This window comes from Oncorhynchus keta, chromosome 11 (genome assembly GCF_023373465.1).
Source record: "Oncorhynchus keta strain PuntledgeMale-10-30-2019 chromosome 11, Oket_V2, whole genome shotgun sequence".
Taxonomy (NCBI): domain Eukaryota; kingdom Metazoa; phylum Chordata; class Actinopteri; order Salmoniformes; family Salmonidae; genus Oncorhynchus; species Oncorhynchus keta.
Window position 1 is genome coordinate 50,561,025 of NC_068431.1, and position 21,484 is coordinate 50,582,508.

At 44.6% G+C, this 21,484-nt stretch overlaps 2 protein-coding genes across 8 annotated transcripts; one reads left to right on the plus strand and one right to left on the minus strand.

Moving 5' to 3' along the window:
- Nucleotides 1-366: 366 nt before the first annotated feature.
- LOC118390781 (G-protein coupled receptor 12-like) lies at nt 367-4,540 on the minus strand. Its single transcript, XM_035781490.2, has 2 exons — nt 4,303-4,540; nt 367-3,691 (listed from the first exon to the last, which is right to left on the minus strand). The coding sequence occupies exons 1-2, from the start codon at nt 4,308-4,310 to the stop codon at nt 2,674-2,676; spliced, it is 1,026 nt and encodes a 341-aa protein (XP_035637383.2). The 5' UTR covers nt 4,311-4,540; the 3' UTR covers nt 367-2,673.
- A 4,067-nt stretch (nt 4,541-8,607) lies between these two features.
- LOC118390530 (NHS-like protein 1) lies at nt 8,608-19,960 on the plus strand. 7 transcript variants are annotated; one of them, XM_052457425.1, is made up of 7 exons: nt 8,649-8,749; nt 9,138-9,188; nt 9,782-9,889; nt 10,328-10,461; nt 16,698-19,107; nt 19,297-19,435; nt 19,697-19,960. In XM_052457425.1, the coding sequence occupies exons 5-7, from the start codon at nt 16,797-16,799 to the stop codon at nt 19,917-19,919; spliced, it is 2,673 nt and encodes an 890-aa protein (XP_052313385.1). In that variant the 5' UTR covers nt 8,649-8,749; nt 9,138-9,188; nt 9,782-9,889; nt 10,328-10,461; nt 16,698-16,796; the 3' UTR covers nt 19,920-19,960. The 7 variants fall into 7 exon arrangements, with proteins under 7 accessions (XP_052313387.1, XP_035637078.2, XP_052313386.1 ...); XM_052457428.1 differs by having other exon boundaries at nt 9,782-9,883; XM_052457427.1 differs by lacking the exon at nt 9,138-9,188 and having other exon boundaries at nt 8,608-8,749; nt 10,320-10,461.
- Nucleotides 19,961-21,484: the final 1,524 nt, after the last annotated feature.

Sequence of the window (21,484 nt, forward strand, 5' to 3'; positions counted from 1 at the left end):
ACTGTACAAATAGAATTATAAGGACCTTGTGAGTATGAATATCTCATGTTTCGCACAATTACACAAATCCATAGAGAGCTCTGTTTTGTATGTTTTGAGGGGTGTAGTTCGTTCCAAAATTCCAGAACCTTCCAGTGCTACAGTGTTTTGGAATTAACTCTCCGTGTCTCTTTCTGAGTTCAGTGGAGTTTTCCCACACCAGACAGATATGGATAGCTGTTGTTGGATCCTGTTTGTCTTCAAAGGCAGTGGCGTCACACACGGCAGCGGTCACTGTGCCTCCATCTGTCCCAGAGTGCATCAAGCCAGGACCCAACTGAGTGACCCAAAACAGACAAGTGGTTAACAAACATTTATTGACCTTTCCCACAGACGCCTAGTTGGATATCTCGGTGCTACAGATTTGGTTGATTGCCTTTGTCACGAAAACCTCAACTAAAACCCTGTCTTGGTGACAATATGGTGAAGTGTTTTGAACAGAAGTCACCCATGCAACACGACGAGTAGTCCAGGGTCTCGAGGAAGCAAACAAATTTGACAGTAGCGTTGCTAATCGTTTGGCATCGTTTATGACAACAATCATTCCTTGAATACATTGAACGGGACACATTGAAGTTGTTTCCTAAAGACAAAATGAATCATTTCTGATTTAAAAAAAACAACAACTAGATTAACAAACTACATACATTTTTTTCAATAAATATATAAAAATATAGCTTTATACCAATACAATAAGACCTTATGGGTTTCTAAACCCTGTGAGAATACTAAATAGCTGAATCAATCATGCTGACTGTGGTGGATGAGCGACAGTGAATCTTCTGAATCGGACACAAGCATTCCATACAGTACTTCCACAAGCAGAGCTTGGCGGCACACACAAGATCGTCTTCAATTCAATAGTGATGACACTGGTTGCAGAGTCCCCACCAATGTTGACTGGAATCATAGGGGCTTCCAATGATTGTGGGTTGCTTATAGCAGCTCTTTGGCTGCACAACCAGAGAATAGGCAGTAGATAAGCCTACATACTGTAAGGGGTCTCCACACACATCTCAAATAACAGACGTTGCATTATCATTCAAGCGCTGTACACCACACATTATTGACGTCATAGAGCTGCTCATACTGTACCATACAGTCATAAACTGGCAAATGGCTATTTGTTAAGTATATTGATCCCTTTCTATTGAGAACCAACATATACATGTCATTCAGTTTATCACTTTACACAAGTTATACATTATTGCCAGTGAGACATAGTAAGGCAAAACAATTAAGACATTCTGCAGAAAATTGGTGTTTACCGACTATTGGAACAAATGACATAACAGAGAACAAAACTGTACCGTTTGCATAATTTAGATGCACTGCACCTATTATGTACAACTACCCTACAGACAAATCTTCTAGGTGTGACAAATATTGATTCGCTGTGGAAACATGAGCAATGTTATAACCAATAAAGCAATATATTATGACTTCTGTCCGCAATCAGATGTCGATATGTTAGGTCTACGGAGGATGTGTAGGCTATGGGCGTACAGATATTGCACGTGGACAATTGTAATTATAAGCAAGTAGTGTTGTGCGCGTGGCGAATGTAAGGAGTTTACCACTTTAAACATTTAGAGTGCCCTGTCATACTGGGAATATATGATACGGTCTGGGCGCGTTCATTTGGAAAACTTTGGCTGACACTATGTTGCTGTTTTTGTCTTGAATTCAATATGCACACAAGTGAGGCTTACTCTCTGCTGCTGTATTATTTATGGAAGATGACGCCACAGAGCTCGCATAACCAGGCATACGCGTGCGTTATTGAGTGGGTGATAGCTCACGTTTCACTGTCCATGGTGCTGAAAAGGCCGGCGCTGAATTGAGCTGTCCACTCATTCCGGCCTTTCTCCCTCGCAATAAAACGTTAATCACAAAATCAGCTCAATTTGACTTGCCCCAACATTTAACAGACGGAGGGGACAGTTTCAGCATAGTTTTGAGGGTGCAGAGGCGCAGCAAGTCAGTAGCCTATCACGTTTCAGCGTCATTCGGAAGAACATTCAACAACATTTGATAAAAAACACTATTCCCAATGAATTGAATCAGTACGGGGACATTAGAAGTAGTTTGTTTCCTTCCCCCTGTTGTACTGACACAGAACAGGTATTTGCCTATTGAGTCAGGGCGCTAGGCTACTCTGAATGCTTTATGAGCAACACCGAGCCACTGCACAATACATGTCCCAATGGGCGCACACTAGTTGAATCAACGTGGAAACAACGTGGAATAAAATGGACTTGAGTTGAATTGACGTCTGTGCCCAGTGGGTTACACTTATAAACGCATCTAGTATATATAATAAAAACGGGGTGTAACATGAGACCTTTACTATACAGTGATGGCTACTACCTTCACATTAAAGGTGCAAGTAGCTCTGGCACAATACACTTTTAGAGAGATTGAACGACTTTGTTTCGCGAAGAGAAGGGCCTTATCCCAATGCTATCACCAGTAAAAGATGCAACAAGAGGACAGTTATTCAATACAAATAAAATGCACACAACAACAACAACAACAACAACAAAACACTTACAAAGCTTTTCGGCATTGTCAGTAAGATTGCGATGTGCTTGTAACTAACTACTCGATAGGCTATGACGTTCAAACGTTTGCCTAGACATCACTTGGTGTCCTTGGTCGCAGAGAAAAGTTGGAAGACACACATCCACAACAACAAGCGATTCTCATAGATTTCTGTATGTCAGGATTTCTGAAAGCATAAATGATGGGGTTTATCATAGAGTGACAAATGGCCGGCAGAGCGGTGACGTAGGTATAGACAGGGGGATATCCGATGTCAGCCACCAGAGAGTACATGGCGAAAGGGATCCAGCACAATGCAAAGGTGCCAAGGATAATGGAGAGGGTGGATACCCCTTTAGTGGTGGTGGAGGAGGAGTGGGAGGTCGTCATGAACTTCTGCTGCACGGCGATTTGCTGCGCGTGACGAAAAGCAATCTTGCAAATCTGGAGGTATAGTTGCAAAATAAGTGCAAACACAAAAAGAAAAGTCACCGCCAGTGCAGCGGCGTGATTTTTATCAATGGGGGCGCAAATGCTGCAAGTCGTCTCATCCTCAAGGCAGTTCCATCCCATGATCGGTAGCGCACCAAGAGTGATGCTAGTCACCCAAATGAGCACCAGTGTGACGATGGTAAAAATCACCGTTCGTTCCGTGTGGTAAGTCAGTGCGTTGTAAAGGGAGAGGTATCTATCCACCGTGATTGCCAGGATATTGAGAACGGAGGCCGAAAAAGCAGTGATGAGCAGTCCAGCTGATAGCAGCGTCACGAATCCCGTATCAAAAATGTAGGTGATGGTGAAATTCACTATCAAACCAAGCCCCGCCAATAGGTCCGCAAAAGCCAAGCTCCCTATCAACACAAACATGGGCGCTTTCAGTGTGGGCGTGTAAATAATTAAGGCAAGGACAATTGCATTTTCGCAGGACATTAGGGTTCCCGTGACACACAGGACTATATCCCAGGGGTTGACGCTTATGACCACCGGTTCCATCTCGAACTGGAATGATGGAGGTGGTGTGGAATTCCCTCCTTCTTGAACATCCCAGGTTGAGGAAGAGGTGTTTTTGAATTGGTTACTCATTGCTGCGGCAGAGAGTGAATCATCACTGAGAAAGACAGAGAAGGCGAGGGGGGGCGAGATAGAGACCATTTCAGAGTGATCACCGGAGGAAATGTACAGTGTAAAGGCATTTGCGTTCAAGAGTGTATCTTACGTATTTCCAAATAAAACATGTGACTCATTAGACTGCCGCACGCCAAATTGCGAAGTGGCTAAAACGCCACATTTGACTACTTTTGATTCCCTCCGTTGACTCAACATTTAGAGCAAAGAGTTCAATTGAAATGAGAGCCCCTCTGTAGGGAGTATTCACACCACACATTGGCTGTTTAAGCAGGACTTGAATGAAAGGATAAACATGGAAATGAATGGGTTGTCTTTGATCTAATTTGAGATCTATGTCATTTCGATTAGTAATAGGATGCCCCAAAAAATAGATATGGGTTGTTTCACTTTGGGCTTGTCGCCAATATTATTAATCCACACATGTAGGCTATTGTACCCTCACGCCTGATTATAAAGGCCTTCTAAGGTAAAACAAAAACAAACAAAAAACATATGACATTTCTGTGAGAAAGTGGTTTTCTAGTCTATAATTTCTCTGTAGTCTAAACCTGAACATCACATAATATGTAGATATATAACCTGATCACTAACCAGAGCATCCATGCGTGTCACTATCAGTCAGTCAAGTGATGTTGCGATGGCTTGTTGAGGTCTACCCGGGCGCATTCCTTAACAGGGAAGATGGAGACGTTGAGCGCCCAGGTGGAGACTATCACCAGTAGCCGCTGGCGCCGTTTCACCCCTTTTTTCTTTTGCCGTTATTGTAACAAATCTTTTGTAAATCGATTTCTCACAGGAGGACGTTAAGACTTGGGTGACACACTGCTAGTGATGTTGGCAATTCGCTGGCATTGACTCTTGCTTGTTGCAATCCTATTGGTCCTTTGGATTATTCTCCAAATGACGTCAAGTGCTCCCTCACCATTCTTTACCGATGTGTTATTCAGAGCATCCCCGCTGCTCTCACATTAGCATACCAGTATAAATAGACAACTGTTTGTAAACCTGGAACCTGTAGGTGGCAGCATATTACTTTAAAGGCTCTGCTTGCCAAAGAAACATCCAGATTTCGCTATGTCTATAATTTAGTTAGCTGACAAAATACAACTCCATCAGAAACTTCCTTCACCATGGAGCTGTCCATTTGGCAAATCTGACCATAACTGATTCCTGCTTACACGCAAAAATTAAAGCGGGAAGCACCAGTGACTCGGTCTATAAAAAAGTGGTCAGGTGAAGCAGATGCTAAGCTACAGGACTGTTTTGCTAGCACAGACTGGAATATGTTCCGGGATTTTTCCGATGGCATTGAGGAGTACACCACATCAGTCACTGGCTTTATCAATAAGTGCATCGAGGACATCGTCCCCACAGTGACTGTATGTACATACCCCAACCAGAAGCCATGGATTACAGGCAACCTTCGCACTGAGCTAAAGAGTAGAGCTGACGCTTTCAAGGAGTGGGACTCTAACCCAGAAGCTTATAAGAAATCTCACTATGCCCTGCGACGAACCATCAAACAGGCAAAGCATCAATACAGAACTAAGATTGAATCGCACTACACTGACTTCGACGCTCGTCGGATGTGGCAGTGCTTTCAAACTATTAAAGACTGCAAAGGAAAGCACAGCCGAGAGCTCCCCAGTGACAAGAGCCTACCAGACGAGCTAAATAACTTCTATGCTCGTTTCGAGGCAAGTAACACTAAAACATGCATGAGAGCGTCAGCTGTTCCAGATGACTGTGCGATCACGCTCTCCGCAGCCAATGTGAGTAAAACCTTTAAACAGGTCAACATTCACAAGGCCGCTGGGCCAGACGGATTACCAGCACATGTACTGCGAACACGCGCTGACCAACTGGCAAGTGTCTTCACTGACATTTTCAACCTCTCCCTGTCTGAGTCTGTAATACCAACATGTTTCAAGCAGACCACCATAGTCCCTGTGCTCAAGAACACTAAGGTAACCTGCCTAAATGACCACCGACCCGTAGCACTTACGTCTGTAGCTATGAAATGCTTTGAAAGGCTGGTAGTGGCTCACATCAACACCATTATCCCAGAAACCCTAGACCCACTCCAATTTGCATACCACACCAACAGATCCACAGATGACGCAATCTTTATTGCACTCCACACTGCCCTTTCCCACCCGGACAAAAGGAACACCTATGTGAGAATGCTATTCATTGACTACAGTTCAACACCATAATGCCCTCAAAGCTCATCACTAAGCTAAGGACCCTGGAACTAAATACCTCCTTCTGCAACTGACGGGCCGCCCCCAGGTGGTAAGGGTAGGTAACAACACTTACGCCACGCTGATCCTCAACACGAGGGCCCCTCAGGGAGGAGGCCAGAGACCTGACCGTGTGGTGCAAGGACAACAACCTCTCCCTCAACGTGATCAAGATAAAGGAGATGATTGTGGACCACAGGACAAAATTGGACTAAGCATGTCCCTATTCTCATCGACGGGGCTGTCCACATCACCAACAAACTAACATGGTCCAAGCACACCAATACAGTCATGAAGAGGGCACAACAAAACCTATTCCCCCTCAGGAGACTGAAAAAAATTGGTATGGGTCCACAGATCTTCAAAAGGTTTTATAGCTGCTCCATCGAGAGCATCCTGACGGGTTGCATCACTGCCTGGTGTATGGCAACTGCTCGGCCTTTGACCACAAGGCGCTACAGAGGGCAGTGCGTATGGCCCAGTACATCACCAGGGCCAAGCATCCTGCCATCCAGGACCTCTATACCAGGCGGTGTCAGAGGAAGACCCTAAAAATTGTCAAAGACTCCAGACACCCTAGTCATAGACTTTTCTCTCTGCTACCGCATGGCAAGTGGTACCGGAGAGCCAAGTCTAGGTCCAAGAGGCTTCTAAACAACTTCATAAGACTACAGAACAGCTAATCAAATGGCTACCCAGACTATTTGCATTGCCGCCCCCCGCCCCCACACTGATGCTACTCTCTCTTATTATTTATGCATAGCCACTTTAATAACTCTACCTACATGTACATAATTACCTCAATTACCTCGACAACGATGCCACCGCACATTGACCCATTGACTCTGTACCGGTACCCCTGTATATAGCGCCACTCCCCACTATTGTTATTTACTGCTGCTCTTCAATTATTTGCTAGCTAACTTCTCTTACTTTTTTGGGGGTTAAGGGATTGTAAGTAAGCATTTCACTTTAAGGTCTACACCTGTTGTATTCGGCGCATGTGACAAATACAAATGTATTTGATTTAGTCAGCTATAATTGAGTGAAATCACTGTCAAGCTTTAGCCTCAACATGGAACTGAAATGAAATAGCTGTCAAAATAATGATTCGTAAGGCAGCTGAAATCTTTTGACCCTGAAAAGTTTGACCCCAACACTCGTGATTACAGAGTAACTCGTTAGCTGGTTAATAAAAAGGACTGTCAAAAACAAATTGACCCTAAACTGATCTTTGACCTGGCAAAGTATTTGTTTTGTACTTGTATTTTATGAAGACCAATTAACCAGCAATGTTCCCTCTAAGGGTGCGCGCATGCGAGGGCAAGAAGCTCACCAAGACTGCCTCAACAGAATAAATATGAGCCAGCGCAGTTTTCCCCTTTAGTTAACACAACAGACATTTCCCCCTTACATTGGGAATTGTGATCGAATCAACCCAAAATTGGCCACTTTCAATGCAATATACTGAAACAAAACGAACTATGCAAGATTTAGTATGCAAAACTAACTGTGAAAGAGATCGTCTTGTAGGCAGAGCACATTGGAGTAGAATTCTATTACGTTGGTAGGCGCGCGACTCAGGCCTGTACTCTACACAGGCAGGTGCGCCACAACCAATCAGAGCTGCAGTAGGCCTATATGCAAAGAGCCATTGCCATTTATGGATCTGTGCCATTTACTTTGAACTGGACTGTGTTCTGGCTACAGCGGTCACGAGTAGATGCACTTGTTTTGAGATCAAAGTGAGAGCTGCATGCAGCCACATGTGCAACATTTTCTTCATATTCTTTGCTAGTTAGTGAGGTATTAGCCCAGTTATAGCTCATTTCTAGTTAACAATGGGGGAGTGGTTGTTTCCTACAAGAGCACAAAATGTGTGCATTTCTATCCATCTTTAAAAAGGCAAGTCAGGTAAAGAGCTTTTTTATGTCTTAAAGGGGAAGCGTTGTATTTTGAGATTGTCTTGAATAGCTAAGTAGCCAATAGGCATAATTTGTCCGATTCTTTTTTTTTTTTTGTCAAGTGGTTTCTTGCATCAAACACAACATTTTCAGACACCTCCTTGTCTGAAGAACAAGTGGATAAACAGGTTCATGTCAAGCACTGCATCTTTATTTTCAAAAGTCTCATGGAATGTAGGCATTGTAACCCCCACACATTGGCTGCTACTGTAGGCTGAATGATAAAACAGCTATTTCCGTGTTAAAATGTTATGGGATGCATATCCTCCATTGTTTTTGACGGTAGGCGACTCTGGTAGGCCTACATTATGATCAAATAGCCACAGTAGTCTACATGGCCACTGTTAAAGATGTAACTTAAAGCAGGTACAGCCTCAATGTTCACAGTAAACACGCACTTTTGTTTGAGGGAACATTGATAACCAGTAATGTTTTACACCATCCATATATCCCCATCATCACTGTAAGACGCCCAATCAACTTCAGTAATCCCCAGGAGGGTGTGTGAGCATGATGTCTGCCTGTAAGGAACCAAGGGGTGTGGTGTACATTCGATGGTTCTCACCCTTCACTGAACCCTTGACCCTGATCATCGAGCCCCAGCCCGAATCACTCCCCTGCTCTGGTTTCCTGTCACAACGCCTGGTACACAGCCACTTCCTGTGTTCTAAGGGAGGGGCTGATTTAGAAGTTACATTTGAGGAACATTGGGTCATATTGGGACATATGTGACAAGAGTGGGGGTTACAGCCAGGTCTAGAGAGACAACTCACCATCTCATTCAGCTGCTTGAGGATGCTGATTGTGAGCTCCTTTCCTGCATGTAAAAAGGTATGTGATTTGGTTTCTATAGTGTAAAGGTTTATTCTACCAAGGGCTGCAGGGTTCGATTGATAACGTCAGTATGGAATGGTGAATTGATGGCCATTCAATAAACTCTCCGTTTTGAGCTCTTGATGATCAGCTAAGGCTCATGGCATGAAGATGACCTGTAGCAAGTTCAAGTATTTCAAAAGTACAATGATTCCTTTGCCACTTGAACTTTTCTTAATGTAATGCAGCAAATCAGTAAAGATTCAGTGCACTGAAATACAATTTAGTAGGTCATGTCGGCATGGTATTATAAAGGAAGAACTTGAATGTTCATGCACCATCTTAAGTTTACTCTTGGGAAAGAAGCAAAGCGTGCTTGAATAAACCCCAGCCTTTTAATTTCAAGGATTCACATTGACTCGGATCAAGCAACAATTGGCACAGCAGAGCTGTCTCGGTAAGGTTTGAGTGCATGAATTGCCTGCTGTGTTGTAATGCGTCTACTTTTCTTGCTATGATTCGCACAGTCATAAACCCAGCATTCCCACCAAGTTCATGAAGGCCTCAAAAGGCTCTATTCACATGTGTATCACAGAACAGTCTTCGCCTGGCTACCCAGACTCCAGACTCCGGCCAAACGTTACACGTCGCCCGTGGACGTTTAGTCTCTTCTCCGCAATGAAAAACGAAAGATCAGCTGAATCAATTTTGTGTGAGTCGTCAGACTACACAGGCAATGTATGTGTTGCACTGTTAATTTAGCGGAAGAACTTAAGCTCAGAGGGTGTTTTCCAGAAGTTGTGAAACGCTGGTCAACAGCGCGCTCAACTTAAAGCACAAAAGGGTGGACTGTCGTTAGCAGAAGCGATGGGGACCCAGTTGTATCTCTCTCACCTCTCGTCATCTTTCGCCTCAGTTGTTACTGTCAACACCTGCTACATCATGCATCAGTAATTTAGTTGAATTTGACTGTATGGCACGGCACTTGTTGATTGTTAAAAAAAAAAAAAAAAAACGATGCGAACATAAACATGGTTTATCTTTCTACAGCATCTGAAGGGACGTTCCTGAGCGAGCAGCCACTCATGACGTGAACTTCTGAACACACCCATTGAGATGAAAAAAAGATATACAAAAAATAAAAACACTGAGGTGATTGTAAGTTGACGTTAAAGGGTCTCAAGCTTTCATTCGTTTATTTACATCAAAAGTTGATGGAGTTGAACATTTCCATCTGGCAAAGTCAATTTAGCAAAACAGCTGGGAATGACTTGCGAATACAGTACTGTACATTGCATGATTGTGACGTAGAAACGGACCTACATTATCTATACTCCTCAGTGTAAACCAACCAAGGCGTACCAGGAATATCAAGTCATGTTAAGTCTGTTATGTCAATTCTTGTCATGCTGCAGCTGTCTTGAGTCCACAGAACTATTTTGATGTCCCAGCCTCTTTGAAACTGTTCAATACCCTTCTTGTCCCTTAGAGGCAAATGTGCTCCACACGCCATCAGAAAACAATTTTGATGTCCATCCTCTGTTCTCCCCTGTCTGTCTTTCTACCTCTCCCTCTCTCATCATCCGAGGAACTCAGAGCAAGCAGCAGCCCACTTCCAATTGTCATGGCAACAGCATGTGAATGCATTGGGCCATAGGTGCAGACTGTAGAGTGGATGTAGGAGTGCGGCATCGGAAGCCACAGCTCTATCTCCTGAAGCAAGCTGTAAGGTAGGAGGGGGACAACACAGAGGTTTGGAGGGGTTTAGGAACACGTTAATCGGGCTCTGTTTTACAGGAAGGTCGAGATGACAGTATGCCACTACTGTCCGTTCATTCTGTCATAGATTCATTTTTGACTTCATGTATGTAGACATGCGGACAGAGCTGTGTGGTTTATGTCAAATAATGGCATGTTTATTGTTCAAATTAGTATGTATTTATCCAAGGAAGTCGAGGGTCTCTGTCTATCTACAGTGTGTACACGTCTCTCTCTCTCTCGCTATCTCCATCTCGCTCTCATCTATCTGGAAAGGTAAAACATGAACATGATTATGTCAGCAAGTCCTCTATTTTAAGCGTTGTTGTTATTGTGTGTGTGTGTATTGTGATAGGTTGTGTGTGCGTGTGCAATGTGCATGCATTTGTGGGTTCATATATGCATGTGTGAGTGTGTGCATGAATGTGTGTGTGTGTGTGTGTGTGTGTGTGTGTGTGTGGGTGTGTAAGTATGTGTATATACACAGTACCAGTCAAAAGTTTGGACACACCTGCTCATTCAAGGGTTTTTCTTAATTTGCACTATTTTCTACATTGTAGAATAATAGTGAAGACATCAACACTATGAAATAACAAATATGGACTCATGTAGTAACCATGGAAAAAGTGTTAAACAAATCAAAATATATTCTACATTTGAGATTCTTCAAAGAAGTCACCCTTTGCCTTGATGACGGCTTTGCATATTATTGGTATTATCTCAACCAGCTTCACCTGGAATGCTTTCCCAACAGACTTGAAGGAGTCCCCACATATGCTGAGCACTTGTTGGCTACTTTTATTTCACCTTGCAGTCCAACTCATTACAAACCATCTCAGTTGGGTTGGGCTCAGGTGATTGTGGAGGCCAGGTCATCTTATGCAGCACTCCATCACTCTCCTTCTTGGTCAAATAGCCCTTACACAGCCTGGAGATGTCTTTTGGGTCATTGTCCTGTTGAAATACGAATGATAGTCCCACTAAGAGCAAACCCGATGGGATGGTGTATCACTGCAGAATACTGTGGTAGCCATGCAGGTTAAGTGTGCCTTGAATTCTAAATAAATCACTGACAGTTTCACCAGCAAAGCACCCCAACACCATCACACCTCCTCCTCCATGCTTCACGGTGGGAACAACACATGCGGAGATCATCCGTTCACCTACTCTGCGTCTCACAAAGACACGGCGGTTGGAACTAAAAATCTCAAATTTGGACTCATCAGACCAAAGGACGGAATTCCACATGTCTAATGTCCATTGCTCATGTTTCTTGGCCCAAGCAAGTCTCTTCTTCCTATTTGTGTCCTTTAGTAGGTGTTTCTTTGCAGCAGTTGGACCATGAAGGCCTGATTCACGTAGTATCCTCTGAACAGTTGATGTTGAGATGTGTCTGTTACTTGAACTCAGTAGAGCATTTATTTGGGCTGCAATTTCTGAGGCTGGTAACTCGAATGAACTTATCCTCTGCAGCAGAGGTAACTCTGGGTCTTCCTTTCCTGCGGTGGTCCTCATGAGAGCCAGTTTCATCACAGCGCTTGAGGGTTTTTGCGACTGCACTTGAAGAAAATTTCAAAGTTATTGACATTTTCCAAATTGACTGACCTACATGCCTTAAAGTAATGATAGACTAATTTCTCTTTGCTTATTTGAGCTGTTCCTGCCATAATATGGACTTGGTCTTTTACCAAATAGGCTATCTTCTGCATGCCACCCCTACCTTGTCACAACACAACTGATTGGCTCAAACACATTAAGATGGAAATAAATTCCACAAATTAACATTTAACAAGGTACACATTTTAATTGAAATGCATTACAGGAAGCATGAAGCTGGTTGAGAGAATGCCAAGAGTGTGCAAAGCTGTCATCAAGGCAAAGAGTGGCTACTTTGAAGAATCTGAAATATAAAATATATTTTGATTTGTTGAACACTTTTTTGGTTACTACATGATTCCATATGTGTTATTTCATAGTTTTGTCTTCACTATTATTCTACAATGTAGAAAATAGTAAAAATAAAGAAAAACCTTGGAATGTGTAGGTGTGTCCAAACCTTTGACTGGTACTGTATGTATGTACACACACCACACCACGCACACACACACACACACACACACACACACACACACACACACACACACACACACACACACACACACACACACACACACACACACACACACACACACACACACACACACACACACACACACACACACACACACACACACACACACACACACACACACACACACACACACAAAAAAAAACGTAAATATTACATTTACATAAGTATTCAGACCCTTTACTCAGTACTTTGTTGAAGCACCTTTGGCAGCGATTACAGCCTGGAGTCTCCTTGGTTGGGTATGATGCTACAAGCTTGGTACACCTGTATTCGGGGAGTTTATCCAATTCTTCTCTGCAGATCATCTCAAGCTCTGTCAGGTTGGATGGGGAGCTTCACTGCACAGCTATTTTCAGGTCTCTCCAGAGATGTTCGATCAGGTTCAAGTTCAGAGACTTGTCCCGAAACCACTCCTGTGTTGTCTTGGCTGTGTGCCTAGGGTCTTTGTCCTTTTGGAAGGTGAACCTTCTCCCCAGTCTGAGGTCTTGAGTGCTCTGGAGCAGGTTTTTGTCAAAAATCTCTCTCTACTTTGCTCCATTCATCTTTCCCCTGATCCTGACTAGTCTCCCAGTCCCTGCCGCTGAAAAACATCAACAAAGCATGATGCTGCCACCACCATGCTTCACCGTAGGGATGGTGCCAGGTTTCCTCCAGATGTGATGCCTGACATTCAGGCCAAACATTACATTACATTTAAGTCATTTAGCAGACGCAGAGTTCAATCTTGGTTTTATCAGACCAGAGCATCTTGTTTCTCATGGTCAAAGTCCTTTAGGTGCCTTTTGGAAAACTCAGAGCGGGCTGTAATGTGCCTTTTACAGAGGAGTGGCTTCCGTCTGGCCACTCTACCATAAAGGCCTGATTGGTGGAGTGCTGCAGAGATGGTTGTCCTTCTGGAAGGTTCTACCATCTCCACAGAGGAACTCTGGAGCTCTGCCAGAGTGACCATCGGTTTCTTGGTCACTTCCCTGACCAAGGCCCTTCTCCCCTGATTGCTCAGTTTGGCCGGGCGGCCAGCTCTAGGAAGAGTCTTGGTGGTTCCAAACTTCTTCCATTTAAGAATGATGGAGGCCACTGTGTTCTTGGGGACCTTAACTGCTGCAGACATTTTTTGGTACGCTTCCCAAAATCTCTGCCTGGACAAAATCCTGTCTCGGAGCTCTATGGACAATTCCTTCGACCTGATGTCTTGGTTTTTGCTCTGACTTGCACTGTCAACTGTTGGACCTTATATAGACAGGTGTGTGCCTTTCCAAATCAAATCCAATCAATTACTGAGGAGTATTTCTGTCTGTAATAAAGACATTTTGTGGGGAAAAACTCATTCTGATTGGCTGTGCCTGGCTCCCCAGTGGGTGGGCGTAGCTGCCAAGTGGGTGGGCCTATGCCCTCCCAGGCCCACTCATGGCTGCACTCCTGCCCTGACTGATTTCCTTATCTGAACTGTAACTCAGTAAAAATCTTTTAAATGTTTGTATGCTGTGTATATATCTATCTATCTGTTTAGATAGAGGAAAGGTAGTGGGACTGATCCTATCTAAATGGGGTAATTCCATTTGAATTCAATCACTTTTTGACATCATACTTTTTGCCCCATGGAAGAAGTGGTCAGAAAGGGACTTTTTGAACCAGAATGCCGGAACATGTAGGAGATAAAAGGTGCTCAAAGTTGACCCCTTTTTCGATACCCCACAATACCACGAGACATCAATGTCTTCATCACTGGAAAAGATAAACGGTCGAGAGTGATACAATTGAACCCTATCAGTCCCAAGACCCCGTTTTTTGTTCTCCATTTTTCTGACGTTCATTTATCTGCATGTCAGACTAACGGTTGGTTGGAGTCATTGGATTAAAAGCTTACAGTGCTGTCAAACTCTTTTTATTATTCCCTGAAAAAAAAATATGAAATTGTCATTTTGATACCTTTTTAAATGTCAATGATCTAAAATAACATAAACCTAAAAATACTTTAAAAAAAATCTTCATATTTGCATATTAAAGCCCATTTCACATCATATGAGGTTTTTGTGTGGTGCCAGCCATCGATTGAGACACAACATGCTCTTGAAAACAGTGTGGCTGTCATTTCAATCATAGATATAGGATTCATAGAATGGACCCATCCCTTCAGATCACTGCTACACCATTGAAACGTAAATTAAATTGTAGCTTCTAATTACTACCACAAAGATGACCGCAGGTCCACCCACCGTCGAATGTCAACTTAAATGGTCATGTTTATTCTATTATCTATGTGTGTTTCAATAGGTTTCCTATGCTGGATTGACAGTGTAACTTGAAACAACAGATATTCCCATTCAAATCAACATTCTCTGATGTGTGGACCTTCAAACCATCTTTGTGATACCATTTGAAAGTTTTACATTTCAATTGTATTCCCATTTCAGTACATTTATCAGTCAAAACATGACACCCACCCTGTATTCAAGAGCATGTTGTGTCTCAACTGATGATTGGCACAACACAAATACCTCAGATGTAAAATATGGTCGAAGCATATGTGAATATGAAGGGGAAAAAATCAAGAGTTAACACGTTTTTAAATAGTTGACATTAAAGGCAAAAAAAAAAAAAAAAAAGTTAATGCAGAAATTATAAAATAGATTGACAACCCTGTTTGTAATCTTTTCAATTATATACATCTCAACCATTCATCTTTTCCAGTGAATTGGATTTTTAAAAAACATTTTTTTTTTTAAATTGATCCTTTATTTAACTAGTCAAGTCAGTTAAGAACAAATTCTTATTTACAATGACAGCCTACCCCAGCCAAACCTGGACGACGCTGGGCCAATTGACATCTACCCTATAGGACTCACAATCACTGCCGGTTATGATACAGCCTAGATGAAGACATGGATGTCTCATGGTATGGTAGGGTATGCAAAACGGGTCAAATTGAATCACCCTTATCTCCTGAATGTTTTGGCATTCAGGTCCAAAAAGTCACTTTCTGAGCACTTCTACAGTGAGCAAATGTGTACGGAAGGTTTCATTCAAATCAAAAGGGGTGCTGTCAAAAAGGGAACCACTTCAAATGGATTTAGCCAATGGCCATGCAAAAACGTTCTCTTGAGTCCATCATAACCCACTTAGCATTTACAAGAAAGAAAGTGTTAAATGTCATTTTTTCCTAAATAGTATATTGTTCAGAGAGTTGTCAAGGGAGAAGGCAGGTGATAGAACGGAAATGAAAATGGAAGGAAGGAGGGATTTTGGACTGAAAGGAAGTAAGGTTTAGTCCAGCAATGAAAGAGGTGGGGATTCCATGAGCAGCTGTACACAACAGTCTTTACCCTACTAGTTGTCCCAAAAGAAGGTGCGCCCTCCAACAATAACAGATGATCATTTCCCCCATGAAACAGCATTGACCATCTTCATTAGCTAACTTCATCCGCACTCTCTCGGACTGTGCTGAGACTTGCTATCAAGTCTTCCATTGTTGAATGGGTAGATCTCAAAGCAACATTCATCACACTAGCCTTGAAACTATTACTACACTGCTCCTACCAGCTCTTTATTCCTGTTCAATAAATAACTGGTTGGTCTTCGTAATAGAGTTTGTCAATCTACCACAATCAAAATGTCAATTTTTTTAACACACTCTTTCCCTTTTTATCAATGGTCATGGCTTTGTTGTTGTCGTTGGCATGATCACTGGATCTTGTTCATCCAATGCAGTGTAAATGGTGAGAAACCAGACATCACGCAGTATAGATCTCATCTGGGAGTGTTTATGTGCTCTGACTATGGATGAACAGGTAGCAGTTGCCATGGCAAACACCCACTCTTTCTTTATCAAGCACAAGACCAAGATAAGTAGACATTTTCTGACGTCCTTCCTTCTTCCCAGCCACAGCTCTCTCTCGCCCCTCTCCTACTCTCACTCTCTCTCTATATACAGTATCCTTGTACTCAATGAACTACGTCTTAATTCAAAAGGGAAATTAACAAAAGGCAGAATAGCATATATTGGTTTTATTTCTGAGACCAAGATGAACACCCCAATATGCTCGCACTCACACAACTTGTTTCTTCTCTCTTCTCATCCAGCTGAATGAAAAGTGAAACCCCGTTCTCTAAAGAGGAGCCATCTCTGCTCAGCCAATCAGCCTGTGATCTGCCTGGTCTCTCAGGAAAGTCTCTGATGCCATGGAGCACAGGGCCCTGATGTATACCAGTCAACCCTGGAAGGGGCCCAAGGGCTCCACCTTCACCCCCAACTGGGACACCCCATCATGCCGACCAACCGTCACATCCCTTTGCCCTGACGTGGTAAAGTCCCCGTGTCAACATGCTGCCGACATATGTCACCCTTCAGAAGTCCCTGTGACCTCCCAGTCCCAGCAGATTGGCCCCCACGCCTCAACATCCTCTGGGTTTTCTGCCACTGCCAACACTGCCAGTAGAAAAGGTGAAAAGGAGTGTAATATAGTCATCCCCATTCAAAATGAGGAGACGGCCCTGCCAGCATACAACCCTGGGTTTCGCGGACGCTCCTTCTCCGCAGCCACTGCCTCACACCCAGTCCCACCCAGACGCAGATGTGACAGCTACGTCCACCTATGCCCCGACAACGGCTCAGAGGACACTAGCAGAGGCGACGCCTCCCAGTTGAGCCCAGACGTCTCCCCTGATCACGGTGGTCCACGGTCGCGTTCCCGCAGCATCATCCTGAGGAAGACAAAGAGGAGGCCGGCGCCGCCAACCCGTAGCGTGTCCCTCAGGAGAGAATCTGCCACCAAGCTCAGAGACAACAGGACTAAGAGCCTTTATATCGACAGGGACCCTGCCCCCCATGACTCCTTCCTGCCTGACCTCATCCTCATCTCCACACCGAGGACAGAGGAGGTGCTGTGCCTGGAGCAGTCCCCTGCTCAGCCTGTACAGGCCCGGGTTGGGCCACCAGTCAACGACAATGGGCAGCTACGTGAAGTAAGGTCTATTGAGCCCTGCTGTCTCATGTCAAGCTCAGGTCCTGCTATGGTTGCACCTATAAATGAGGGAAGAAAAGCCTCCAGCAGGTCAGAATCGGTCAGACCCCTTCCCCCCTTGCAACGCCCGCAGTCTCTAACTTGTAACCAGTCCCCCTTCCAACAACCTGCCTCAGTCTCTCCCTCCAGTGGCCAGTCCAGCTCTCAGTGTGAGACTCGTTCCCCTCCTGTCCTCACATCTGCCATCACGGGACCCTCCCCCTTGGGCTGCAGGATGCGCCCCAAGTCCTCCACCTCGCCCACCTCCCCCAGATCCAGCAGGCTGCGGCTATCCTTGGAGTTGCCAGGGGTCGTTCCTCTCCCGGACCCGGCAGTGATCAAACCCAAAGCCACCCGGCGACACTCAGAGTCTTCTGGGTCGTCTGGCACCACCAGACCCAGACAGAGGCTGAGCTCCAGCATGATGGTGATGCCTGTGGTGACCCAGGAGGATCTCAGCAATGTGCGTTTGCGTTCCGTCAGCAGCTCAGACTCTGACAAAGGCCTGGAGGGCTCACCTGAAGTCATCAGGGAGGAGGAGCTGGAACAGGAGCTGGAGCTGGAGAGCTGCCCACTGGTCCACCACAGTCCTAAAGCTAAACCACCTGTTGCTGCTAAGCCACCTGCACACAAATGGCCACCGATACATTTGGTAAAGTCTTCCTCAGTCTCTACTAATTTCTCAGAGACTGTTCCAACCTCACCAAGAGAGAGCCAGGGGGACATGTATATGGTGGAAAGGAGACCAAAACCTAAAAGGTCGCACCAGCTTCCTCGTGTTGCCAGTGATGGGGTTATGGTTGAGAGGCAGCAAGCTGTAGACAGGCAACAATATGATGACCCACACCCACCACCCGCCTCCTGCCATTCAGAGAACAGGGATGTGAGAAGGACCTCTCCCACCAGGACCTCATTTCTCCTAGCTGAACTGGATAGGAAGAAGAAGATGGTTCCCCCTCCAGTCGCAAAGAAACCGGATGTCCTCTTCATGTCCTCCATCAGCTCACTGGGACAGAAGAGTAATAGGAGCCATGTCTGGTCTGGGCCCAGTGGTGCTTACCAGTCTCCTGCCAGTGCATACCAGTCTCCTGCCACTGCATACCAGTCTCCAGCCACTGCATACCAGTCTCCTGCCAGTGCATACCAGTCTCCTGCCAGTGATTACCAGTCTCCTGCCAGTGCATACCAGTCTCCTGCCAGTGCATACCAGTCTCCTGCCAGTGCATACCAGTCTCCTGCCAGTGCATACCAGTCTCCTGCCAGTGCTTACCAGTCTCCTGCCACTGCATACCAGTCTCCTGCCAGTGCATACCAGTCTCCTGCCAGTGCATACCAGTCTCCTGCCAGTGCATACCAGTCTCCTGCCAGTGCATACCAGTCTCCTGCCAGTGCATACCAGTCTCCTGCCAGTGCATACCAGTCTCCTGCCAGTGCATACCGAGACAAAGACTTTACTGGACAAGATCTCAACCATCACAGTATAAGAGATGGTATTCTTCATTTTATAAGAGAAACGTTTTGAACTCTGCATGCTATCTGTAACCATCTTTATAGTTTGTTGTTACTATCGAGTCAATGTGTACAAATAATATGTAGGATGGCATGAGTTAGTTCTTAAACTAAGAGTTAGCTCTTGCACGAAGTAATGGAAATGACACTGTGTTATATTTTTCCAACAGGGTTCGTCCTAGTTGAGAACTGTGAAGAGAGGAGGGCAATGTCTCAGATGAGAACACTGTGCCTCGGGGAGGAAGAAGAGGAAGAGTTGGAGCACAACTCACAGTCAACTACTGAGGACCTATTCACCATCATACACAGGTAATGGGACGTACTGTTCCCCAAAATAGAATTGTGACAGACACACAAAACAAACTACCTGTATTACGTAAGTGAAAGAGATCCAGAGATGGGCCCTGTTCACTTTCATGCACACTAAATTAGTTACATAATTCCATCCAACAAAATAACCAAACATTACCACACTTCACAAAGAAATATGTTGTCAGAATTATTTTCAACTTATGTTTAAAATTAAAAATAGTGTATTAAGTTGTCTACTTTCGGTCTCCCTTTTTTAAGGTCCAAGAAGAAACTCCTGGGTCGCAAAGAAACAGCTGACAGCAGGCAAGGTTACGGATCCCCCATTAAAGGCATCCAGGGGGTTGTCCAGAAGTCAAGCTCAAAAAATGACAACTTCATGGCTTTTCTGCAGAGGCGGAGGAGCAATAAACCCAACTCTGGGGAGAGACTGTCAGCCGCTGAACTGCTGAAGAGTACCAAACCACTGGTCGGTCAGCCATAGAGCATCAAACAACTCCAATGTTAATGTTTCTCAATGTGTTGCAAACACTTATCACTCAATATGGGGCATGAGGGTATTGTGGACAATCAGGGACGGGTGTGGGGGGCTGGGAGAGGGGGGACTGGGAGAGGGGGGGGCTATTGTTTATATTGCTTTACGTGCTACACCGACAACTTGTTTCTGTGATGGCAATACAGCGTACAGAGGTCGAACTGTGAATATGACAACATGTTGCCCAGCTGTGTTTTGCTTATGAGCTGAGACAATCTATCACGTCAACATATTTGTCTTGCCTGGACTTGTGATGCTTACACCATTTGTTTTTGAGCTGCCAACATTTGTGCTTTTGGTCATGTGTCGCTCAGAAATAAAACAAAAAGCTGCTTGTGTGTCTATGACAGATCATTAGTATGCGTCTGACCTAACCCACTGCTGCCCAAACCGGATGCCCTTATTTACTCGGACAAGCGAACGGCTCAACGTGATTGCTGTTTTATTGACTGGCTTTTCATCAATGAATAATTCCTCCAGTGTCAGGGTTATTGAACTGATATCAATTCAAGACATGTTCAAGGGACAATGTTTTTTGCCCAATATTTCCCTATTACAATGACATTGCATCCAAAATTGGTAAACTGGTAGGGCTGTGAAAAAGAGCAATTTAAGTCATTCAATAACTTAGTCACTCAAAAGTGGGGATTGCTAAACATTCAAGCCAAGCAAGGGGACTCTGAGCATGAGGGGTGTTGGTGTTACTGAGAGTGTTAGAGATAGATAGATGGGACTTAATATATATACACTGCTCAAAAAAATAAAGGGAACGCAATGTAACTCCAAGTCAATCACACTTCTGTGAAATCAAACTGTCCACTTAGGAAGCAACACTGATTGACAATACATTTCACATGCTGTCGTGCAAATGGAATAGACAACAGTTGGAAATTATAGGCAATTAGCAAGACACCCCCAATAAAGGAGTGGTTCTGCAGGTGATAACCACAGACCACTTCTCAGTTCCTATGCTTCCTGGGTTATGTTTTGGTCACTTTTGAATGCTGGCTGTGCTTTCACTCTAGTGGTAGCATGAGACGGAGTCTACAACCCACACAAGTGGATCAGGTAGTGCAGCTCATCCAGGATGGTACATCAATGCGAGCTGTGGCAAGAAGGTTTGCTGTGTCTGTCAGCGTAGTGTCCAGAACGTGGAGACGCTACCAGGAGACAGGCCAGTACATCAGGAGATGTGGAGGAGGCCGTAGGAGGGAAACAACCCAGCAGCAGGACCGCTACCTCCGCCTTTGTGCAAGGAGGAGCAGGAGGAGCACTGCCAGAGCCCTGCAAAATGACCTCCAGCAGGCCACAAATGTGCATGTGTCTGCTCAAACGGTCAGAAACAGACTCCATGAGGGTGGTATGAGGGCCCGACATCCACAGGTGGGGGTTGTGCTTACAGCCCAACACCGTGCAGGACGTTTGGCATTTGCCAGAGAACACCAAGATTGGCAAATTTGCCAATGGCCCCCTGTGCTCTTCACAGATGAAAGCAGGTTCACACTGAGCACGTG

Coding starts and splice junctions, on each gene's coding strand:
- LOC118390530 (XM_052457427.1), top strand. CDS start 16,797: ATGGAGCACAGGGCCCTGATGTATACCAGTCAACCCTGGAAGGGGCCC. Junction 19,108..19,296: donor CCATCACAGTATAAGAGATG/GTATTCTTCATT, acceptor TTTTTCCAACAG/GGTTCGTCCTAGTTGAGAAC. Junction 19,436..19,696: donor CTATTCACCATCATACACAG/GTAATGGGACGT, acceptor CCCTTTTTTAAG/GTCCAAGAAGAAACTCCTGG.